The following is a 26,434-nucleotide window of genomic DNA, read 5'->3' as shown; positions in this document are numbered from 1 at the left end:
GCTCTCTGTGGTCCCTCGTATATTACAGCAACACAACCCTACAATATACCCCCAGCGAGGCACGCGCACAACCATTCATTCTCCCACAAAAAAACATTATTGCTCAGAAACGTAGTGCAGTGCAGGGCAGGGCAGCGCTGCCAGCTTTTATTAATAGGACTATGCAGAGAAAAGGCAGCGCTAGACGGTGCTGCATTGGGATGTGTTGCAGCTCTCTGTGAGCTCGTCCTGAGACCAGTTGTTCTCAGCTCAACAGAGTCACTGCTTGTCTCTTATAAAACTTAAACACGTCTAGAGGAAATAAACTGACCCCCATAAATCCTCAAAAGTCAAAAAGTATTTATTGATTTAAACCTACACAATAAATCAATCACAAACTACAGTCTTATGACATGTGATCATCAACAAGTGTCTTTAGCTTCTAATGACACTGAGCACTATGATCCCCACCTGTCCACTCCACATCTATTAATGTCATTACAATTTTACAATACTGTTTTAAAAATTTAAACTCTGCGGCCTCAGAAGACTTCAAGGAGTGGATCCAAGTTTTCACAAGCTTTAAAATTCAGCTTAACGTCTGTACTGCAGTTAAAGTGTGGAGATTGTTGAAGCAAATCATCAGAAAATTGACCGTCCCATCATAGTACAGTGAGCACACACTGAAGGCTGATCGATGTACCGGTTTGACATGATCAGTGGCTGGCAGATGGGAGTGGGGACTGTAACAAGATGTGCTCGGTGGTGTGGAAAAAAAATAACGGGGGATTCTTCCCGCTGTCTCTCTAAATCAAGACTTTTGCACCGTCAGCTCCGCAAGGGGAGCTTGAGTGCGGCTAAATCTGGCTGTAATGAATTTAAAATAAGTTTATCCACTCGTTATCTGCATTGCATTATCCCTGTGAACTGCGTAGAAGGCAGAAAGGACGGGTTACCCCTTCATGACGGGGTCTGTAAAGACACGAGGCAGGAAAACTCACAGAAAAGATCTGAACCATCTGACTGTGAGTTTCTATGAACATTACTCCTCAAATGCACGTAGATAAATAATGTACGTGTAAGATGGATCCTGCTCACTTTAAGTCCTAATGGATTTTATCAAAGCGTCTCTCAGCCAAGTTTGATACAAGGTATTATTTGTCCAACAAACCGGTGCAGATAGTGCTGCATCAGGATCTTCTTTGAGGTGGGGTGTTGGCTCCACCTTCGCTTGCTTTCAAACAATCTACTCAGCTGTATTTATTTAGAGGCAAAATCACGTTTGAATGAATAATAAATCACTTATAGTAAATTCATGTAAATAAATGTCTTGTGCATGAACGACAAAAAAATCATTTTAGTTGAAACACACACACATTTTCTGTCTCTATTTTACGTTTGAACATGACAATGATAATCAGCAAAGACAATAAAACTGATTGAGAAGAGTTCTCTGACAATAATAATAATGAAGTCAGTGTTGCAGAGCGTTGTTCACTCACAACTCCGATTATTTCTCTTCTCAAAATCGCGTCTGTGCTTCAGTTAAATATTCTCGTGGGGACGGAAATCTGTTCACTAGCAGAAATGCTGATATGTGCATTGAGTTTGGTAACTTTACCCACCCAACTTTAACCCGAGTAGAGGTTTAATTAAGCAGAATAACAACTGGAGTGCATGACCCTGAAGGTACGAGAAGGTCTAAGGCTAAGGGTCAGCGTTTGACACTGACTGTGTCCTTGCTGATGTCCAGTGTTACCTCTGACAGGTTCACTGCCCATAAATAGAGACAATGATGATGATTATTCACCTCTCTGTGATTCCATCACACTGGTCTGCGTCTGCACATATACACACACACACAAACAGGTGCTTGGACATTTCTGTCTATCTCCTTCTCATTCCCTCCCGTTACCTTTCTCCTCCTGCTCTCATTCTTTCAGCACAATAACAAACCAAAGCGTGCCATGTCCTTACAGCAGCTGTAACTGAAGCCGAGTGAACGAGTCAACAAATCGTTGTTCCATCTCTGTTTTCACAACTAACACTGAGCTTGAATAATCAGTCACTCGAAGTAGTTTGTGTGTCTCAAAAATGAGTCCAACATGAAAAACGCATTTTATGAGCCACTGGATTTTCTGCATGTTATTTAATAAGAAAATAATGTAAAAAAAAAAATCAAAGATATTTAAAAAGCATTTGTAAAGCACTTGTTATGTTGCTTTGGGTTTAAGCGCATTCAATACTAAAGCTCAAGGCAGATAACAGAACGGATTTGTGGAGAGCGTAAACTCGATATCACCCTCAATTAGAACGTGTAATTGTTACAGAAACACTTAAGATACGGACTTATATATAACACCAGGCGGCACCTCACTGCTAATAGATGTATAATTAATTTGTACTTTCAAACTTCATTTCTTTAGTTGAGACACAAACAAGACATAAGGTAGAGAGCAGTGGGTGTCAGGCAGACTGTGAAATAGTTTCCCCTCTGTGCTCCACTTTGTGGTGATGGGAATCATCTCAGCATTGCACCGGCACACACGCACTTCACCATTACGTGTTAGCATCACCACAGTTTCTGGGAAATGTTCTTACCATTGATCCGGCAGGTCCAATCTCTCCTCTTTCTCCCTTCTCTCCAGCAGCACCCTGTAAAACAAACAATGTCACTGCCGGACTTACAGATAGCTACCGCAGGGCTGGAAGAGCCGACATCAGTTATCTTAATAAGATGCCGCCACAAAGACCCCAGTGCAGCCACAGCCACAGCCACAGCCACAGCGTGCTTTGTGCTAGATCCTACCAGCGTCTGGGAGTCTATCTGAGGCACATGTCAGCATTCGTCTAGTTTATACTGGCAGGTAGTAGACGGCTTAACATACAGTCCAAACATAATTTTGTGAAGGGTAGAAGTGTGGGAACAAAATGGCAGCACGCTTCCACTGACACATTCCCATCATCATTTCATTTCATGTACGAAATGATGTCTGGGAATAACAGAACTTATCTACATTATATTATTCTGTATTTGTCTTGTTTATTGACATAGCTCATGGTTTCGGTTTCAGACACAACACAACACAACACATAAATATTAGGGCCACAGTCCTTATTTATTGTTTCACAGTTTAGTGATGCTGTGTGGTAATCACACTCACATTGGTGCTAAGGGAACTTGGGAAATGACACAAGCAGAAGTCTTACCGGGGGTCCCTGAATGGAGAGTCCACTGGGTCCCTGAGGACCAGGTGGTCCCGGTGGTCCAGAGGGGCCCACTTCTCCTGTTGGCCCTTGAGGTCCCTGTGAAAACAACACAATGTAGAACCAACGTATAAACTTAAAACGAGATGCAAAGATACAATCCTTTGATGCTTTGGATGGACACTGCTGGTAGATGCGTGGAGGGAACAGTCAGTCTCAGATTTTGTCATTAACAAAACAAGAGTTTTATGGCAGCAGAAGCCAAACCAGTGGTGAAAAGTGAAACGGACACATTTATATAGCTGTAATCATTGTGAAGTTTGTGTTCTGCTTGTTTGATGAATTGCCTTAGCAGCGTCATGTCTTTCTTTTATCGTCTAGGTGCTTGTGTGTGAACAGTTCAGTCACAGAGAGTAAAAGAAGGAGGACCAGATTTTAAAAACCATTATTCATCTTCACGTTTTGCACCTAACTCCCTGGGACTCCTTTAGGTTGAGCACTGCACGTCTTGTAATCATGTTTAATTTGACAACATTGCTTATGTACGTGGTTGTAATGGATGTGTACTCGTTTTCTTTGCACCTACTCAGCACGCGATCCATCAAGTTAAAACTACAAACCCCAGTCATAATCCTCAACACATGCTCGGGGGGCTTTTTCTGCCATTGGCTGCTCCTGCAATGAGCTCCAACGACAGGAAATTAATTTCGACACTTGTCCATCCATCTGTAATCAGCTTGCGCTGGTGCTGCCGCTTCACTTGATCCATGTGCATGAGCTGCAGACGGAGTTTCTGCAAACGGGAGTCAGAGAAGAGAAATTCCTGCAAACCGCCACTCGTTCGCAGCATTTCTAGGTTGCTTGCCCAGTAGCCAAAGTAATCTTCACTCCAGCTGTATTTATTGTTTCACTGATTAACCTTACAGTTACTGGCTTCATTTCTTCCTTATCCACGCATACAATCACAAGAAACCGTGAATCAGATATACATGGACGGAGTGGCAATAAAAACAAACGCTTCACTCCACATTCGACTGAATCTCGCTAAAATACGGAGCCAAACTACCCGAACAGTTGAATCCATTGAATGACGACTGAAATATAAAGTGCTTATAGGATTATTTTAATGACTGAACAATTTATCAGAGCTTATTCAAAATGGATTAGGGAGACTGAATAAGGATGAGTTCATGGAGGAGCTTGTCTCATACTACAGCGTAATCCAACTATTCACATAAACTTGGCTGAAGCTGCTGAGGTACAGATGCTCACGCAACAAAAGCAGGGGTGATCTGGCAGGCGTGCAGTCATACAGTCATACTGTACTGAAGAGTAGGTGTGAGCCAGCAGGACACAAAAACCACATCTCCGTTCAAAACTAACACAATTACACCCTTCAAATGTAACACACTTCGCAATGGAAACGCTTTGCATGACATTGATCTTGTCAACATGTGCTAAGTTTTAAATTCTGGGTGGGCCACTTCTTCTTCTTCTTCTTCTTCCCAGCAAAAGTCAAAGCGGGACACACGGTCAAGATAAACATATTTTCTTGATTGACAGCCCTGCACTTCTAAGCAGATATGTCAGGACCCATGCTGCATCTTTCAAATACACAAAAAGCAAATAAATCTAATATTAAATTCTACATATGTAGTAATACTGTTGAGACATTTCCAAGAGTATCAGGTCTTGTTCTGACGCCCACAGATGGACGCTTGGTACCAGTCTGGACCAGACTACCACGGCAAACTATGCAGTAAATCTTTCACTAATGGGTCAAGGCAGGATTTGTTGGAATATTATGAAGGAGCGAGCCAAAAGATAAGAAGAGGTATCTTGCAAAAAGGGAATTTTAAGAAAACACAAAATCCTTGTATCAAAGAAAAACGTCCTTTTTTTCAGAGACGAGAATTTTTAATAATGTGCTTATTTTAAGAATTTTTGTGAAGCAAAAAAATGATGATGATTTGATTGAATACAAGAATATTTTGCTTCTTCTTAGTAATGCTGCTTTTGCAGCGCAGCCTGAGGGACAGAATCGATGGCTGCTGAAAAGGCTCTTTCTTAGTTAGTCAGAGTGGTATTCACTCATAACGTCCTTATTTATTTATCATCTAATCATGTTAAACACGGAATAAAGGCTGCTTTTTCCCTCAAGGTAAAGGTAAGGAACAACAGCTTGTGTGATTCCCGTTATATTTACTGGTGCCTCTTCTTTTGTCTCGCATTACGTTCTCTGTCTTGTGACAGGTGGTTCTACGAGACGGGTCATGATTGAGGTCCCATCCATGAAATCTGAATTTTTCAAGGTTCATCCCCCGACTTTGTGCTGACACTCATTCCAACATTTTTTCTGCTTATTGCAGGTTTGTCCGGTGAAAAGATTATTAATAAACTCCTTGGGTGATTCTGCTTCCCAACGTACTGCCTCAACCACACATTATTATGTGTTGGAGGTTTTGCCGAAAAATCTCAGAATTGAAGTGCATTTTACAAACCGTCACTCCTGGCTCTCCTCGGTCTCCTCTGGCTCCCCGTATGCCCGGACCGCCCTGAAGCACAAAACAAAAACACACTGTAACAATAGAAAGTAACCACAGTTTGTCTCGTATCAGAATAATGGCTCAGACGCGCAACTCCAAAAATATAGGCTGTATACCATAATCTTTTCCGACATAAAAAAGGGGATTTATGCACCTCCAGATGTGTCAGTAATGTGCGAGATGAATTATGAATACAAATGGACGGAGGCCAGCGCTGATCAGTGCTGCAACCTGTCCCTTTGAGCTCCGCACTTTATTACACTGCATCTGTGACTAGCAGTGGGAGGCTAAAGCTGTAAACCTTGGGCTGACCTCTCTAGCCCCGAGGTTTATCCAGGGACAAACAACACACATCTGCAAATCATTGGTCCATTTGGGATATATATCCCCTTCCTGTGTTTGCTTAAATAGGTCTCCCTCGGGAGGTCGGAGGGGCTAGGTAGTTCCTGGCTGGATGTTATGTATCTTCGGGCTAGTAGCGTTTATCCGAGGGGACCCGAACGGAGTAAAGTAGAAGGAGACGTGTCGACATGGTGAAAGCGAGAAGGATGAATTGTACTGCAAAAGCTTTGGTTTCTTGTTATTACCAGTTTTATTATTCTATTCGTTTTAAAATGAATCAAACAGCTGAGCCAGCCCTGAAGCGTGTCAGTTGAGTTTACCACTCAGGAGCCTTTAGCCTCCCCTGTTTTATGAAATCTGTTTAAAACAGCATGCAGAAAAAAATCAGTACATCAGTACAACAGTATATGTGAATTTATTAACTAAACATGATGTTTATGGGGTCTCTTTCTTTTCTTCAATCATGTTCAAGACCTAACTGATGCACATTTAGTCCTCGGAGCCATTCTGTGAGAAAGGTAAAGAGATGGATGTGGGGGGAGAGGAGGGGCAAGGCATGCAAGACATAACATATGCTGTAATTCTTTACTTAGTATAAAGCATTCAGGCCAGGTCACGAATTGATTGAGAGACGGGCCAAGACTCCCACTTGACTGTCAGTCCAAAGATTTATTCTAAAGCTAATATAGTATTTTAGCAGGAGTCAGCCAAATCAAAACTGTATAATACAATAATCCCTCTTCGTGCTTTGTTGCTGCGGAGGAATATTTCCTGGCAGGCGGACAAAGGTTTGTTACTGGGCCACAGAGCCAGTAATAAAAAACACATTGGTGACGGCCAATATGAAGATGCCCACACGAAGAATACTGAAAGCTCGTGGCAGCTCCAGCTGAGGATGAGGATTGTGGATTTCATAAGAAAGGGATTGCTTACTGGCCGGTATGGAGAGGATAAAAGATTACAGTCACTACTGGCTCTATGAAATATATAAGGCACGTGGGATTTCAAATAAGTCCAGAATAGGCATTGAGACACATGGAGATATTCAAAAGGCAGAATCTGTCCGTGAATGAAAATACAACAACTGCTCTCTCGCCAATTAGTGTCAGGAAAAATCAAGTGTTATTTAAAATGATCGATTGCATTAATCAAGTCAGCGATTTTGTCCCCGTGGCTTTTAATGGATTCCTCTAAACAATCTGAGGCCGTGACTTGTTGGAAACGCGGCGAAACCATCAGAGGACCACAAATTAGCTTCCAGCAGCAACAATACAAAATAATTACGTTTGGATTTTTCCAACGGGCCACGGCCATTAAAGTATGATTTTAACCGAGCAATCTGATGACAAGGCCGCGGGTATCAGATACGACGGGCAGAGCACGTGCCATTTCCTTAATGTTGGGCTGATTGTTGACTGGTGTTCGGTATTGAGTCGCGTCTGTGCCGACTCTGGTGGCACAGATAGCGGTTCAGTTGAGGCAATCAATATCATTTGAAGCATGGGAGACTGAAGAAAAACACATATATATCTGAGAATTATCGTAACACAGGCATTACTCTCAGGAAGAAAAGCGCCACATTGGTTTGCATGATTACCTCCACATGTCTGGAAGGTAAATCAATGCAAAAAAAATCAGTAGGCTGGGAATATATCTGTAATCAGATGAAAACTGCTGCTGTTTCAAATATGTGGTTTCAAAGCAATATCCTATGTGTTTAGACACAACGTCAGGTATTCCCACAGATGCAAGTATTTATTTATCTTTATTCACGCTCCTTGTTTTTTTTTATAGTGACCAAAGTCTGAGCAACATTATTTACAATCACAGTCTGGCAGGATTTTGAAAGTTTTCCTGTCTACAGGAATCTTACACAGGGAACAACACAGATTTGTTGCAGTGTAACAACCATTATATAGTTTAAACAAGGCAAACCGCACAGCCTTTTCATCCTTCCTTGAAATCCCACCGACCACCGCGTGAAGGTTTAGCACAAAAGCGGCTATGATTTCGCCATTAAACCATTCGTCTATGCCCTTACGCTGCAGTTAAAATGTGATTTAAGAAGCCCATTCAATGCCGGAGAGAGTAACAGACGCCGAAAGAGCGGCAGACAAAAGGCGCAGAGAGGCACGGAGCGACAAAAAGAGAGAAGGAGCCTCGAGTGGTGGGATGAAGTGGAGGTAAGATGACAAAAAAAAAAAAAAGGGAGAAGGAGAAAGGGGAACACAATGAAAAGCTGCGAGCTTAGCTAACTGTTAAGCCGCACTGATCTGGTTTTGAGTGAAAAGAGACCGAGGCAGAAGAGACTGTGTGGAAAAAAAAAAACATTAAAGGAACACAAAATAATAGAATTACTGTAAAAAGAATTATACGTTCCTAAATTTGAACACTGGAGGCTAAAGAAAGGCTGAATCATAAAGATGAAGAAAGCCGGAGAGGGAGAGGCGTGACCTGAGGATACAACCCTACAGATGAGGCTGGTCGAACAGGCAGGGAATCGTAATCAGTGGTGATAAGTGAGATTTCCCTATAATTACTTTCTCAAACTAGACTGGTGTTGATCTACACTCCTCTCAACCCCTCGGTACCCAGAGGTGCAGGCGAAGATAAAGAGAAGAAACTTAAAAAGGGAGAGAAAGTGAAGCGATGGAGAGAAAGAAAGGGAAAGGAGAAAAAGACGAGAGAATTCAAACAAAAGGGCTCAGGCTTTAAATGAGCTCATCTACTTACTCTCATCTCTCAGCTTCTTTCAGATTTAACCTGCTGCTGCGTGAGAGGAATACGGCTGATAAACATGCACAGTCTCCCTCTGACATTCGGCCACCAGATCCATAAATTATCAAAACCTGCTCAGAGAAGTGAACTGATCAAAAAAACTGCTTTACTGTGTATGAATGACGACTAAAGAGGAGGCTGTTGGGTTGGTGTAAATTAGCTTGTGAATAAACTGTTTTTGTTTTTTACATTCACTAAACCTTACAACTTCTGGAAAGAAGAGGGAAAATCCAAAATAGACAAACCGTAATAAGCACACTGAGCTATGAAAAAGAACTTCAGAAGAGACGGAGGAAGAAGAGAAAAGAGGAAACATGTAAAGCAGGGGTGTCAAACTCATTTTAGTTGGGGGCCACATGCAGCCCAGTTTGATCTCAAGTGGGACAAACCAGTAAGATGAAAGCATAATAACCTGTAAGTAACAACAGCAACTCCAGACTTTTTGCATGTGTTTCAATGTAAAGAAGAACAAGTAAATTAGGAGAACGTTTACATTACTTTAAAAAAATAAATAAAAAAAAAATCAATAAAAGTCTGCTGTTTAGTCTTGGGTCTCAGTGTTGTGTTCTGTCCACTCTCTGACTTAAATAGTGGACAAATTAGGCATAGCAGTTATTTCTGTGTAATTTTCACACTATGCAAATTCATGCTGCGGGGCCAGATTAGAGCCGCTGGTGGCCTTCTTTTGGCCCACGGGCCATAAATTGACACCTGTGATCTAAAGGATTTCCACACAGGCCTCTAGATCAGAGCGACTAGACAGAACAGCCTTATGTGGAATTAGAAATGATAGTGGTATGGTGTAAATGTCCTTACAGGGGGTCCAGTGGGTCCTGGAGGTCCTTTACTGTCCTGGGAGCAAGTACAGGCGTGAGGCAGGGGAGGACACTGCTCTTCAACTCTCTGAAAACACACACACACACACAGACACACACACACACACACACACACACACACACACACACACACACACAGACACACAGACACAGTGCACAGATTAAGTGTGCAGTTCACTTGAGGGCAAACATGAGCAGCATCTCAAAAAAACGCCCTTAAACACGATAACGATGGTGAAACACGCCCGTCATCTGCCAACATGTCTCAAGTGTTTGGATGAGCTTTAAATTTGCTGCTCAGTGAAACCAGTGTTTGTCTGGTCACCTTGACGACTAAACGGCCTGAGCTGCAGTTATTGGGTCAGTGGCGCGGCAGGCCGGCAAGAATTTCATATCAGTCACCTTAAAAAGCTATAAAGTCATGATCACAGTAAAGGGTGCCATTTTAAAAATCTATTTTCTTTATTATTAAAGCACGTTTAAAGTTATCTGCAATATTTCACATCCATAAAACTCAGCTTAACTAACTTAACTAAAACACAGTCCACATTACAGACTGATACAGTGATATTACTGAGTAACATCATGATATCGCACTGAACTGTAACTGTAAACTGTATCTGTTTGTTGATTTTTTATTTCTATTCTATTTCATGCATGGAAAAAAAAACACATCTGTCAACTGTCACTGGAGGAATTTCTATCACAAATAAATCAGTTTTAATTGTTTTCACAGAAATAATGCATCAGTGTGTGTGTGTGTGTGTGTGTGAGATTCTTTACCAATGCTGGCAGCTCGCAGCACTTATCTCTGCTGGCCCACGATGTGCTGCAGATGATGTCAAACATCTGGAGCTGGAACTGTAAACACCACCACACACATGTATGAGCACTCGCACACACAAACCCAAGACACAACATTATGGATTAACAACATTTCAAAATGAGGAAGTAAAACAGAGAGCTTGTTGGAAATCCACTAACCTTAACCACAGTCAATAACCATGACGTTTTGTAAAGACGTGACGTTGTGGTGGGGATAAGGAGAAATAAGACAGAGAGCTTGGCAACTCACGAGCTTTAACGCCCGGCTGAACCGTGTTGGAAGAGAGACGCGGCGTCTGGCTGATAGTGTTAATAAACACAAATGTTCTCGAGGTTTCCACTGACTTCAAATTAGGTCATGGGCTCGTGTACGATTTGTTTCTGTAATTTAGCATCAAATCTGTACACTGTTTATTTTATTGGATGGGCGGCTTTCAGCATTTACATTCTAACATCTGGAAAATTACATTAGCACAACCTTTTGACAAAGATCAGTATCAAGCTTCGTTCGGTAGGCACGCCAGAGACACGGCGTAATCCGTGGAAAGCTCCCTACTTAGACTAAATTGCTGTCAAACTGTTTTACCCAGAAAATTAAATATATACTGTTCAGATACGAGCACATGATTACAGTCCTGGATGAGGAGATTATCCCGTTGGCTACAAAAACTGGACGATAGCTGTTTGTTTTTCTCTTACAGATACAAGTCATCAATCATCATAAGTACAACTTCATACTACTTGGGAGATTTAGCATTTTTTGTCAGTGCAAGTTCATTCTTTAGTTGAAAGGATATTTCAATGTCCCATGTTTAAGGTGAAAGACACTCAAAGACCTTAGTCACCTCACATCTATTATTTGAGAAATAATACGGTAAGAAGTCTAACTGGAACACTTATGAAAACAAATGGACATTTGAGTCAAATGTAATTTCTGCAGCTCGTGTGAAATGGTCTTATCCTGGTAATTACAGTTCTTCTATTGCAGCACCACAGGGGTCTTAGATTTAAAGGAGCCTAAGACTCAGTCCACTGCTGAGACCTACTGATAAAGACTTACCGTGGTCAGTTTGGGGCTCTGACTCATAGAAACCTTGAAACACCCCAGTTATATAACAGAACTTTATAACTTGGTTTTGAAAGGCGAGATACACTCACTCGCCAAAATGAATGAAGATGAATTCATTCTACTGTGACAGTGCTGCAATAAATCCTCCTTCATAACTGTTCAGTTTGTGTTGAAACAGCATCAGAAAGGTGGTAATTCAGTTTTACGATCATTTTGGAGGATGTAGTTTGTGGCGCTGTTAAAGTGGGATCGCGTTAAACACAAAAGTGTTTCTGTTATTAAGCCGCCGACTAAAAAGGGGGTTGTCAAAATAACATAAACATGTCAGGACAATTGAATAGACCTACAAACCACAGCCTTCAAAATGTTTAACAAATGTCAAACATCATAAACTTCATGAAGATAAGATTTAGCACAGGACCTTTTAGAGAACTGCTGAACCACAACACAATATAAAGTTATAATTATCAATCCGTATGTCATTATTATCACTAGTCTTAAAATAATATATTGCTGGTTGTGGAGCCAAAGCTCCTTTTTGTACTAGTTTTTTCTCAGATTATTTTAAGCGTTTCCCAAAATGACAAATGCACAATTTTAATCGACAGCCTCCCTCTCCTACAGACGGGTAAAAGAAAAAGTCACCTTTTCTTTCTTCTTCTTTTTTTTTTTTTTTTTTTATAGAATAACTCCTTCACACAGAATTTTCCAGCTGATATTTTTCTTCAGAGCAGCTCAGAGGTATAAATTTACTAATTGCCGTGCTTAGTGTTTCCAGGAGCCCAGGATATCTCACCCTCTTCCCCTGCCTGTGTGCCAATGTTTTTTCTAATTTTTTTTTTTTTTTGAGTGCCTGAACTACTTAATGGGTAGAGAACAGCTAACACAGTAGAAATAAAGCATTTGGTACAATAAATAAAATTAACTCCCACTGAGTGACTCACTAGAACGGTTGTGTATATTTATGTTGCCGTTTTACAAGCCATAATTGTTCGCACACACACACACACACACACACACACGCACACACACACACACAAAGCCTGATGGCTGATCATTGCAATCAGTGAATGAGTGCCAATTTCACCATCCAGATGATTATCGCTTGATTGAGGCAAATTTCATTTAATCTTCAAATGTGGTTTACAACCCACAGTGAGATCTGCTCTGTTTCTTGTCTATTGCTTATTTATTTATTTATTTTTTCAGGATATTCCACATCGTACGGTCCTAAACTCTGCAGCCTGTCTAGAATACAACTTCAGATTTACATTATGAGAAGGAATCCTACACATGGAGGTATGGATTTGTTCTGTATTCGGGATGAACTTTAACGTTTACATGTGAAGGAGAAAAAGAATCTGAAAGAAGCTCAAGCAGGAAAACAGTGACTCATGTGACCAGGTCAATTAGAAAACAATGGTTCGATCCAGCCAACGAGGAAGGAATAATAATCAGTAAGATTCAGGGGGATGATGTAATTCTTTGATAATATTTGCAGTTGGAAAATATTAGTACAACCATACAAATCCATTTCTCTTTGGCTGTAATAAATTCTGTGTGTGTGCGTTTGCCTCAAATTATTCTGAAGATGTGAATTTAAATCACTGGTTACACTCCCACGATGAGCTGTTGGACCAATCAAAACGTTTGGGTGAATGTTACTCAAAACTTTTAAACTCAGTAAGTACAAAAGTTATCAATAAGAAAAGTCATGGCACAAACTTTATCGCTGGGCTTGGTTGAATGACTCTCCAATTGTATTGCAATTGTATTTTTTTTTCTCTGTATCAGTTCACAAATGCCCCATTATGAAATCCCAGCGGAGTGTTACCAGACTCATATTCTGATAAGGATTTATTCTGGGCAGAGAACAGAAACAATGAGTCCCCAAAAGTGTTTGAAAAGATTAACAAATTAAACATGTGTATCCACCCGACCATCTTGGTTCGTCCTGGGCTTGTTCTTCTATAGAATAAATTAAATGCTGGGAATAAAATTGGAAAAAAATTATATCTTTGTGATATATTCACAGAAGATTTAACGCTCCGCATCGAGCAGAACCAATTTGTGCCCATGTGCAGAATCAGATCATTACTTAAACAGCGGAGTCAGAATCTTTAATCACAATACATTGTTCATGTAAAATATTTATACTAACCGGAGCCGATTTGTCTTGTCGGCCTCGGGAGCGAACCATCCTTCCGAGGATCTCCACTCCATCGGTGGTGATGTTACCGGCGGCGCTGATGGGTTTCTCCCCGACCACAGAACAATCCAATACCACCTTCACTGACGTCTTGCTGATAGTTACATGGAGCTGCATGGAGGGAAGACAACAGTCTGTTAGAAATACTTAAGGGGGAATAAGATGAATTCAAACTGTGATAAGACAGCAACATTTTAAAGAGATATAGCCGGTCTGTTTTATTTTAGCTGAATGAGCTGATTTTAGCTGGTGTTCTGATTCAGTAGAGGGTATGTACGTGACGTCACTGCAAGTGAAGTCTCCGTGGTTACGGCCACTGACAGATGAACATGGAGATTAGCAGCATTAGTTTGAATCGTAGGTTTTAATAGCTTCTAAATTGTAAAAATAATTTTAAAAAACAGCTGTTTTTATACATTATTTCATATATTATATTTCATACCTTAAGTTACTTCTTAAGTTATGCTCTGAAGGGCGTCAGATAAGTTTGTGGATGTTGTTGTTTTGGTGTAGTTACGGTCGACAGTAACTATTTCAGTTCCAGCAATAAATAACAACAACACAATCTGTGATCACCCCGGTCGGTCGCTACAGTATTGTAAGGCTAACGTTACTTCTCAGTAAAGCTCTTAGCATTAGCATCTTTTATTTATCTACATTTATCATAACTGAAATGACCTAAAATTGACTTAAACTAACTGAAACTGAGGCTAATCCACTTTTCCAAATCCACACTAGTTCACATCAACATCATTGTGAGTCCAGTTGTCCTTAATTTGATCTGATCATTCACATTTTTCTTGTTCTCGCTGTATTCACTAATGCATTTCACTGTGTTTTTGCCACTCAGGGGGGCGTGGCCTCAGGCAGCAGTGACGTCTGTGCACACCCTCTATAGTCATTACCTCTATTATTATGCTAATAAGCAGCAACAGGATGAAGTCCAGCGTTGTCTCAAGTATAAATCAGCCAGTCTATAAAACGTATGACTCCTCTGTGTGTGTGTACATTCCCCCAGAGTGTTTCAACAACCGGCCACGTCTTTACTAACTAATCACACTGATAATGAGTTCTTTTCTGTATGTTAATAAACACGGCATAAAGGCATCTACACATACAAATTACCCCATCAGTCAGAGTGAGACTCTTTAGGGGGAAACCACCGCCGGAGCCATGAACCGTGAAATTCAACTGGTCTCACGGTTAATGAGCGAGGAGGAGGGCTGCATCCCGGTGAAGGACACTTACAAACCAGACCGCCGACATCTGCATGTTTCACCATGATGGGAGCTTTTCCATACTCCCGTTTTGCTCTTTCTGGCCCTAAATCAACATGCATATGCTCTTTAAAGTCGTGCTTTCACCAGTGATCGCTCGCGGCACGTTGACCTCTACACGTACACACACAAGGTGCAGCTAATGCGGAGTTAGACAAAGTTCACATTCAGGAGTCAGAGCCCATTGTTCGGCTGACGTCTGAACGGCTGCTTTATAATGACTTTCTGTTCTCATGCTCCACTCTGCACACTTGAATGGGCATGATGTATGTGTGCGAATGTGTGTGTCCATGATATAACAGATGATGAAAATCATTTCACATTTTCTCCGCATTTAATGCTTTTAGTTCGGGTGAATATGAGCAGTTACTGAATGGACTTAGACCAGTGAAGTATCTCAATATATAATTGTGTATGTTTTGTTCTTTCTTTTCGTGTATTTGTGCGTTACAGATCAGTCACCCCTTTTTTTTTAGTCTATTCTGGTATGTGCACTTAGCCCAGAGTGACTCAGACTAATTTTCAAGCAGGCAGGTGGAAGTTCATTCTTGAAAATGAATGATTGAATTATTCTGTGTTCTCATACATCTGTACGATATCTGAACAGCACGGCCAGCAAGCAGCAGAAATATGTTGCGTATTTAAGATTTGTCTCATCATAATGTTGCGGCCATTTGGTACAAATGCATCTGGATGTTTGTTTTGTTTTTGTTTTTCCAGCCAACTATTACTCTCCATTGATTACTGTACAATCAATTCCCATTTGCTCACTTTGCAGAGACTTGAAGCTGCTTTGCTTAAACACTGATCCTCATCAAATGTGTTACTGGTTATGCTATCACAACGCAGTCATGCGATTTTACACACACGGATCTGAGCAGTTTGAGTTACTGATCCTGAATATATCCAACTACTTCCAAACCGTAGAACTTAATTAATCGGCTAAAATCTGTTATTTCCACTTATGTTGTAGCAAGATCCGCTCATTAACACAGTCGTTATGACGGCGCCTCGGGGCAGAATCTGGAGGAGATTAGGTGTAGAATTTAATAATTATCATTTTGAATGGGCTTCTCAGATTCAGTCTGTCGTGAGTGGGTGACTTCAAAGCCAATTTCCAAATCACAAAAGTGTTTTGTTCTTGTTTTTGTTCATCTGAGAGGACCCATGATTCTGACAGGAGACAGATCTCAAAACTGAGACTAATGAGAATAATTTAATAATTGAGGACAAGAATAAAGGGAAACAAGAGTCTCTGCAACAAAAAGAGCTGAAGATGGAATATAATAAATACAACTAGCGTTATGTTTTTTTTTTTGTATTGTGTTGTTCCAGACAGGTCAGATGGTTAGCTAGAACCAATACTACTGCCAGAAAAAGATGAATTATCCTCCTGCTATTTCTTTCTTTCACACGCACAGATAAGCACTCATACTGTTGTATTTTCTAAAGCAGCTGTTGTCCAAAACAGCATCTTTCTGCAATATACATACGCCTCATTCGTTATTATATATACGTCAAAAGATGGTTTTTATTGTTTTTCTTTATCAGATTTTGTTTTCATTCTTCAGATAAAAGACAAATTACTTTTTTTTCCACCGAGCAGACAGTGCTGCATTATCTATCATGCTACACACAGAGCTTAATAACTTCTCTCGCAAAACAAAGCAAAGTTAATACGAGGTCTTAAGAAAACGTAAATAAATAATGGTTTTTGAAAAAAAAATAAAAAATATATATATTTTTTTTTTTTTTTCAGGCCAAAGCGAAGAGATGATAGTTTACACCAGAATAACCTTCGCTTCTGCCTTAACAACGACATGTGGAAAAAGAGAAGAGTGGACAGAGAAACAAAAATAAGTGGAGATAATAGAACAAAGCCAGAATGAGCAAGTTCAGCTCTTGGAAAATTTTAATGTAAAATGAAGCGATGACATTGGAAAACTGGCACACAGACAAGCACACATACCCTGCAACTGTTATGACACTTTTTAAACATACTGCGGGAGATAATGTGGGCTAAAGTAGATGAGGCTATCAGTATTTATGCTGACTGAACGGTCTCTTACGGGCACTTAACAAAGTGCATGTACAACCTCGTGCTTTACTGTTTGTGCATTCAGTGAACGTCTGTTCTTATTTTAGCATCACCATGCAAGCCCTTGCGTTTTTACTTGCTTTGACGTGTGCACAATACAGCGTCTTTGTCCTTTCTTATCCTCTGTGGCAACGTATGAACCACAGAGAAGCATTTATCTAATCATTTATCAGCATTTATCTTTCTCTTATCATGTGCAATCTGGCACAAATGTACAGAAATAAGGACCAGTGTGGTTTAAATACAGATGGGAACAATGCTGTGTGACTTGGTAACTGTCAGATGTGGCTATTTGAAGCCGTAGTCATAACAGGGATAAAGTTAGCTCTACATATGTGACATTAGTGGAAACTATTTCACTTGTCAAGTCTTTTGACGTGACCATCAAGTCGAAGACAATGACATAACTTATAAAGTCTGTGATATATAGTGAAGCACATCTTTTTTTAGATTACTGCAGTAATTAAAAACTAAGCAATTAAGAATTATAATCCGGTCCTGGGGTAGAACAGTGAGGTGGTGGTTAGCACTAATGCCTCACAGTAAGAAGGTGTGGGTTTGAATCCATTGACCAACTGGGGCCTTTCTGTGTGGAGGTATTGCAGGGGGGTCGTAAACTCTTTGGTTTGGTTGATTGTATATATAAATATACATATATACACACATATATATGTATTAATTTTCCTCCGCAAATTTAAATTTCTTTAATTACATTTTAAAATGAATCCAACATAAACAGATAAGGGACAGATTAATATTGAATGCAAAATGATGATAATAATGTATATTTATAAATGGACTGAGTTTAATATAGATACATATAGTAGGTAGGGGGTCCCTACTCAGTCTCTCCATCAGTGTGGGGTCCTTGGCCTGAAAAATGTTGAAGACCCCTGAAGTAGAGGACAAGAACGAATGAATGAATCCAGTCGTGTATTTGATCTGTGATTAATGTTCTCTTCATGAGGTCATGTTTACTATGTTTGCCAGTAAACGCCATACTAACAGTTTTCTCTTGTTGTATTCATGAACACACAATTGTGTTTTCACTGCCAGTTTTAGAAATGGTGGAAGTGGACGGTAAATTAATACTGTATATTCTAATTTAGTCATAAAAATGTTGATAGACCCTAAATTTACATTTCCTCTGGCAGCCTGTTTTGTTTGTGTGGTAAATGCAGCCTCAGTACTAGATCTGATCTGGATGAGCTGAAGAGGCCACATCATAACAATACCGAACTCTACAGATACAAACACCGTAGAGACAAATATATATATATATTCCACCAGGCAGATTTAATCGCCAGGAAAACAGAATTAACATCTCCATCCGACACATAACCCTCACCTCATCTTTTCATTTTACAAACTTTCACTTCCACCACAGTCACCTCTCCATCTTTGTGGGACCAACATTTGCGGATACGACTATATAATAACCTTTTTATTGGTGAATGGATCTGCAGTGAAGTTTGAATGACACTCTGTTAAATTTTTGTGGACCTTTGGCGAGCCAGAAAGCTCCAAAAGTACTGAAGCAAATTTCCAGAGTGTAAATGTTTACAGCGCACACAGAGATCTTTAAGTGCTACTAGTAACTTTATAATGGGAGACATTTAATCATTGCGTACGCACAGAGCACAAGTGTCCAAACTCTTCTGGAGAATATTGCACTGAAGATAAGTTTTCTGTGTCGACACATTTCTCAGTTTTTCTCCACATTTTTCTGTCTATATTTCTCTTTGTGTCTCAGCCTCACTCTCATATCTATTTTTTCCTCTGCTTTCTCCTGCCATCCCTGGATCCTGTCTCAGTTTGTGTGCGTGTGTGTGTGCAGTGACAGATCCTGCTGGGTATTTCTGCTCTCTCACAAAGTGTCTTCATATGGTAATCCCTTTCTAAAGGACACACAAACATGCCCACACACGCGGACAGTCCCCTTATTCGCTTGTCAGCCTGTCTAAACGGAGACGAAGACTTCCTCTGGTCAGACAGTCCTCTGCATCTGTTCCCTCTGAATATTGTCATGTCCCCCAACAGAGAGACAAAAAGCTGTGGAGGAGACAAAAGGCGCCGAGATTGACGGACAGCTTCTCCTTGACATATTGAGAACTGAGATAAAGGAAGATAGACAGCGAGAGTTGGTGGACTGCTGTCTTCAGTGGGGATCCACACAGTCCCAGTAGTGAAGCCACACAACAGGAACTCTACAGAAAAACTGGTTATGAAGCTTGTGCTAGAACTATATTTGTTTTGTTTTTTGTTACCTTCCCATTCATTTGCCGACCAGTCTTTTAAATTTTAACAAAACAGCACAGTACACGCAGCTCCTTAACAGCGATGCTTATTCATTGAAAATGTCTGTAAGGACAAAAGAGCCGATTAGCATCCAGCAAGTTGTTATTGTTGTTTCATGCCGACTAATGTTGTTGACGTTTTATGACAGAATGTTTTGCAGGGAGAATTACTCATTTATTAGGCCTGTTGAGACCAAATCAATGTCATTTATTCATAGGAGGCATTTGCATCAATATTTATTCCTTTTTTTCTTCCCCTCAAGTGAGCAGAAAATTGTCTTCTGTTGGAGGACGAGCGGCAAATTTTGCCATTTCTATTCAGCTGGACTAATTTGCAATGTAATTTATATAAAAAGAGAGACTGAGGTAAATGTGGAATGTCAGGAAATCAGTTGGGGGGGGGGGGACAGCATAGTCTCAGGTGGTCAATCCTGAAGTCATTAGACAATATAGATAACAAAGTAATAGAGACCACTCTGCTTTTCGACTGTGCACATAAAATGAACTAATGAATATACAAGCATAGCATTAAAACCACCGACAGAAGTGAATAACATCGACCAACTTGTGACAATACAATGTTCTACCGGGAAACTTTGGATGTGGATGTTACTTAGACATGTACCACCTGGACCAGACCAGAGACCCCCACCCCATATCAATGACACTCAGCCTTCTCTAGCAGGATGCAGCCTGACACAGACACACACACAAAACGGTTTAGGAACAACTCAAAAAAGACAAACTGATCAAGCATCATGATCCACAGAGGCCCCTCCCCTCAACCCATAGGACACAAAGTCCTCCGCTAACAACATCCTGTTTTCAGACAACACAGGACATCCTCAGAAGACCCAAGTCCATTCTCTGATGAGTCATTAGCAGGGATGGACATCGATAATCGATATCATTAGCCTTTATGCATCTATTCCCCTTATCGATACTTTTCGTGCCAAATATTTACATCCCAGTGCAGATGGTGGCAGCAATGCACCTAAAAGCTGTTTACTAACCGCCATAAAACGAAATGGCACAGAGACTGAAGCAGTCGAAAGTGTGGCTTCACTTCTCCAGAAGAGACTGTAACAGCTCAACGTGCAACTTATGCAGCACCGTTATTTCAAGCAAAGGGCGGCAACACCACCAACACACTCAAGCATTTGTTGACGACACATCTGTTAAATACCGAGAGCGCCATGTGTTCGAAAATCGCCGGTCAACAAATGCTAGTGAGGATCCAATTTCCTATTTGTTTTCTTGCACAAGCTCTTATATCTGAGTCGATAATGGCATCGGTATTAATAAAACCTTATCGATGCCCATCCCTCGTCACAAAATTATTCTGGAGGCACAAGAGAGACCTACACAATATTAGGTGGTCATAATGTTATGCCTGATCGGTGTAAATATCTATTTTACCGAGGTTCCTGTGCTTGTTATTAATTGTACTACTGGATTGTTTGGTTTATGTCAAAAATACTGGCGAAAGTCCATTATAACTTAATCACGGGAGGCCACAGAGATTTCTCAAAGGGTGATTAAATCTGCAGCGTGACTCCCACCCTCCGCACTCCACTGGTTCAAACAATAAAATATAATGATGGGTGTAAAAAAAGAAGAAGAAGAAGAAGAGGTGGAGAGTGGGAGGGAGACACAGAAGGGGGAGCAGGGTTATTATCGTGCGCAGACACGCACACACACAAAGACACACACAGAGACACAAACTCCACAGCAGTGATGACAGTTCAAGAGCACAATTCCAGCCCAGGAGTTACAGGAAAACCACCCAACAGGCTCCACCACTTCAAAAGCATAAAAACACGATTAATCTTCCTGAGCTTTTGTCTATTTTGCAGCAACTTATCACCAAGCCTCCTGCTCTCTCTTCATAATCTCAAAAAGCTGGTGCGTCCCTGTGGACTTGACTGAGTGAATCGTTGTACGCTAATTAGCAAATGATGTTGCAGTTAATGTAATGACACCAAAACTAATATAATATAGTTTAATAAATAAATTAAATAAATATAACATCTGATAAACCTCAGCAGGTTATCACTTTTATTTTAGCTCAAAATCAAACGACAAACTTTTTTTTTTAAACTAACCTTGTGAAAGCTTCCATGGAAGATTTTCTTTATTTTTGCTCCTTCAAAGTTAACGGTCTGGAAGTCTCCTTTGTAGTCGTAGTTGAAGAACGTCAGAGTTTTCCCAGAGTCTGTGAGGGGACAGAGTTGATGGTGACAAAGAGCAGTAAAGGTCGTTTCCATCAACAAGAACAAACTCACCTTGAGCTAAAACTGTACTATATCCTACTGTTAAACTCAAACACACACTTGAGCAAAATTACAGACGAAAATCAAGACTGTGACGCATAAATGTGATAAGTGCGTTTTACTGGGAAGCAGGAAACATGGATGAAATCTCAAACCTGCCTGTGTCTTTGTTGCTGATTCTTAAAACCTGTTGTTCAGCAGTAATTTGTATTTTATTTTACATTCACGTAACCTGGTTGATTACTTTGTTGCTGTGCAACATACGCTCACTGGCCACTTTATTAGGTACACCTTGCTAGGTTGGACCCTCTTTTTCCTTCAGAACTGCCTTAGTTCTTCGTGACATACTTTCAACAAGGTGTTGGAAACATTTCTCAGAGATTTTGGTCCATATTGACATGACAGCATCACAGAGTTGCTGCAGATTTGTCAGGTGCACATCTATGATGTGAATCTCTCGTTCCACCACATCCCAAAGTTGCTCTATTGGATTGAGATCTGATGACTGTGAGGTGAGGCCATTGGAGCACAGAACATTGTCATGTTCAAGAAGGGGCCCAAAGTGTGCCAAGAAAATATTCCCCACACCATGACACCACCACCACCAGCCTGAACCGTTGATACAAAGCAGGATGGATCCTTGCTTTCATGTTTTTTACTCCAAATTCTGACCCTGACATCTGAATGTCACAGCTGAAATTGAGACTCATCAGACCAGGCAATATTTTTCCAGTCTTCTATTGTCCAATTCTGGAGAGCTTGTGTGAACTATAGTCTCAGTTTCCTGTTCTTAGCTGACAGGAGTGGCCCCCGGTCTGGTCTTCTGCTGCTGTAGCTCATCTTCTTCCAGGTTTCACGTGTTGTGTGTTCAGAGATGTTATTCTACATTCCTTGGTTGTAATAAGTGGTTATTTGAGTTCCTGTTGCCTTTCTATCATCTCCAACCAATCTGTCCATTCTCCTCTGACCCCTCACATCAACAAAGTATTTTCGTCCACACAACTGGATATTTTCTCTTTTTCGGACCATTCTCTCTAAACCCTAGAGATGGTTGTGTGTGAAAATCCCAGTAGATCAGAAGTTTCTGAAATACTCAGACCAGCTCATTTGGCCCCAACAACCATACCATGTTCAAAGTTACTTAAATCCCCTTTCTTCCCCATTCTGATGCTCGGTTTGAAACTCAGCAAGTGTCTCGATCACCTCTACATGAATAAATGCATTGAATTGCAGCAATGTGATTGGCTGATTAGCTATTTGTGTTAACAAGCAATTGAACAGGCGTACCTAATAAAGTGGCCAGTGAGTGCACGTGCTATATGTATATATCTGCCATGTCGTGGGAGTAACCAAATATTGTTCATAACCTAAATACATTTTCAATAGTTCAATCCAGTTTTGTCCAGCTGTTGTGACAGAAACGTTCAGACCATTTTTCTCTCTAACATCCTCCAGCTACTCTTAGATGTGCTAAGATTATCAGGGCCAGAGGCTAATACAATCTCCACAGCAGGTCAGGGGTCTCCGCTGAGTCTCCTTGAAGACATTGATGTTCACTACACCTCTGAAGGTTGACCCCTGCAGAGGTGTTAGTCAGCAGTGCTCCCGTGATACACACACTCAACCAAAAACTGCAGCCACAGCACCACAGTGAATCTTGAGTCATCGTCTCATCTGTTCAGACTTTACACTATTAACTATTATCAGTCCAAGCATTGAGATGATTATGTATCTTTATTTTACATGTATATTTATCTTTATCTGAACAACTGTCCTGTGTTGTAAAGCAGACATGACAAAAAAAAAAAAAAAAAACTCACTGTCGAGGATTAGTCCCACCAGTGGCTCATTGTCCTTGCCGAGGATTTCCCACAATGCAAAGGGCTCCTGGGGGGTCTCGGGAAGAAGGCGGAGCATCATAGAAATTGTGTAGTCGGAGGGCAGACCTTCAGGGTGAAGGTACCTGGGACACACATGAAAGAAAAGGCAGACACACTCAGATAGCGGGTTTAGCTGGGCCCCAAAGACACACATCCAGTAGGTGCCATTTAAAAATGTCATTGTCTCTTTTCGGCTGCTGCTGAATGATTTCAGTGTTTTCAGCTGCCTCAGACTGACTTTGAGTGCCAGCCACTTTTTGATCACAGAGTCTGGCTTTTTTTCTTCTTCTTCTTCTTCTTTTTTTTTATTTGTATAGATGCCTTCAAGCACTTTAGCCTGAAATCTTTTCAGCTTCAACTTTTCACACTGCTCCTCAATGTCATTTTTTTTTTTTTTTTTTACACACTGAACAATCTCAAAACGGAAAGCTAAAGTTAAGCTGGCTGACAGCATAAACTGGCAACAAAAGGTCCTAAAATGACAACCTCACAAAAAGAAAAGCATTACAGGAACAAAACTGAGTGCTCATGTTCCTTTTTTTTTAAACACAGATTTTATATTTGAACATTTTCCTGCAGTATAGAGTTAGATAAGCTTTAACGCGTCTAGGTCAGTTTTTTGTGTAAATTACCAGCTCTGATTAATAAAAACTTGATATTTTTATTAAAACAAATGATATTGTTCATATTTAAGAGTTCAGTGTGAGCTTTGAGTATTAAGTAGTAAATATAATTAACTTTAATAAAGAGACGTACTAAACGACAGTGGAAAACAGAATCCGTTTCAGTCTGGATGATTTCAGTGACGCGTCAGTTTTGTGCTCTGTTCAGAAAAGATGAATTACTGTTGTGAATTATTATGTATTATATTTGAATGAACTTGCAGAGTTCCTTCATTAACTACTTTTTCTGCTTCAGTGTGTTTGTTGCTTTTTAAATCTACCACTTCTAGACATTTATTAGTAATGACAGAAAAATAATTCAGATTTTTGGTGCTAAAAATAATCAGATAATGTTTCTTGCATCAAGCAAGACTTGCAGGGATTAGCAGCGTATTTGGAGTGATAATAATGCCATTATTAAAGATGTACTACTGCAGACATCTGTTTCTGCTCAGTGCTTTCAGTGAATTTCTTTTTCTTTTAAAAACACCATGATATGTCCAAACTTCATTTTGTTTTGAAAGGAGAGAAAGTAAAACTTCCTTAATGAGCACCATTATATATTTACATAACAGCCACTCAACCAAATAAACTGCATGTCATATAAACTCATATGAACATGGGAGAGTAACAGGAAAAGATCAACATGTTAGCTCTAGTTTTAGTCCCCATGTGGTTTTCTATTAGCCGGAAAGTCCAGTCATTTTCATTGGCACGACTGCTGCACAGTTCAAGGACCTGCTTGTACCGCTGGCTCATAATTCAAAGTCCTCTCGTCTTTGTGTCCCACTGGCCAATAACAATTACCACTCCTGAGGTCCAGGAGAAGAAGGGAGAGTCGCTTGGCAAACAAACACAGATGGATAAACAGAAATAACTGCTTGAAACACAAAAGCAAGAATGTGGAGATTAAAATAAAATAAAAAAGACGAAATGATGTGTAGAAGACGAGACAACTGATAGTCACTGGTACTATGCATGTTACTACTAGTTACTCTAGAAACTAATTTCTTAAGAACAATTAGTGCATCTCAGATATGTTTGATTATATTTATCATATATTAAATATGCGTCTGTGCGTCATGATGATTCTTGGGACTGAATCTGAATTTTCATTTGTTCTCAGCTGCCTCTTGTAAATGAAATATCAGTGACACCCGGGAAATAAAACTTCCTCGGATAATTGATCTACATTTATTCTGTCTGACAAATTTTGACATAGAAAAATGGATAAATGACAACAGCTAAATTAGATTTTCAGCTGGCAAAGAGTCACAACCGTAAGTCACAACGAAGACTAGAAGCATAGAGAAGGGAGGTTTAATCGAGCACAGCAATCTGTGGAAATCCAATTCTTCACCGCGTGAAGCCAGGATGCGCAATTATATTGTAAGAATTTAAAGAAATTGAGATAGTAAATGAAAGTTTGTATGTACTGATCTTTGCCTTTTAAAATTCTCCTTATTGGGATGGATTTGTGCGTCTGCGTTGGATCTACAGCTTAACATGCACCTAACTACACTTTGCTGATGCACTTACACTGGCAGCTTACGTGCCTCAACTTCAGTAAAAGCAGCATGAGCCGATTAGCATTTGTCACTATTGTTTGAGGGACACAAAGCAACACAGCAGCACAGATACACTGCCCTCAAGTATTTTTGATTCATAATTAAACAACCATTGAAGTAAGCTAGGGCGAATGTAAGCTCTGCGTAGATCAGACACAGAAGCATTAATCCAGACGCGTTGTTACTCACTTGGTGGGCTGTGACACCAGGGCGTCGCGGTGTAACCTGTAACACGGGAAGCTGTTGAACGAACCAGGCTCCAGAGACACGCCAGGTATGGTGCTGTACTCCTTCTCAACGAGGCCAAACTTCTCCATCATACGGAAACCTGCAGCAAGATAATTACCATCACTGTTAAAAGCATTCCTCCCCGTGTAATCACCCCTGTCATTATCATTACCAGCTGGATCACCATTTGGACCATCATTATGTTAATGCCATCATTGTTATTTTGCTCTTATCCAAAGGTTTACAATAGAATCTGGTCTTGTATATTGTCCCTGCCTTACCTGCCATTGTGTTACCACTCATCAAAACGGACGGACATGCTGAAAGATGAAAAGGAATCAGTAAGATCATCCCTAAAAT

The 26,434-nt window shown here is 40.4% G+C and overlaps 1 protein-coding gene across 3 annotated transcripts in view; it reads right to left on the bottom strand.

The window, feature by feature from the left end:
• col14a1a (collagen, type XIV, alpha 1a) overlaps positions 1-26,434 on the bottom strand; it is a 125,872-nt gene that overhangs the window by 21,167 nt on the left and 78,271 nt on the right. For all 3 annotated transcript variants that reach the window (XM_047599377.1, XM_047599378.1, XM_047599379.1), the window contains 10 exons: positions 26,356-26,394; positions 26,036-26,174; positions 23,557-23,699; positions 21,569-21,678; positions 13,744-13,902; positions 10,472-10,549; positions 9,669-9,755; positions 5,688-5,741; positions 3,190-3,285; positions 2,581-2,634 (listed from right to left, as the gene is read on the bottom strand). In XM_047599377.1, the coding sequence (XP_047455333.1) occupies positions 2,581-2,634; positions 3,190-3,285; positions 5,688-5,741; positions 9,669-9,755; positions 10,472-10,549; positions 13,744-13,902; positions 21,569-21,678; positions 23,557-23,699; positions 26,036-26,174; positions 26,356-26,394 (959 nt within the window). The remainder of the gene's footprint in view (positions 1-2,580; positions 2,635-3,189; positions 3,286-5,687; positions 5,742-9,668; positions 9,756-10,471; positions 10,550-13,743; positions 13,903-21,568; positions 21,679-23,556; positions 23,700-26,035; positions 26,175-26,355; positions 26,395-26,434) is intronic.

This window comes from Mugil cephalus, chromosome 11, assembly GCF_022458985.1.
Source record: "Mugil cephalus isolate CIBA_MC_2020 chromosome 11, CIBA_Mcephalus_1.1, whole genome shotgun sequence".
In the NCBI taxonomy this organism is placed as follows: Eukaryota; Metazoa; Chordata; class Actinopteri; order Mugiliformes; family Mugilidae; genus Mugil; species Mugil cephalus.
The sequence above is the reverse complement of the archived record's forward strand: the minus strand, read 5'-3'. Positions and strand labels throughout refer to the sequence as shown.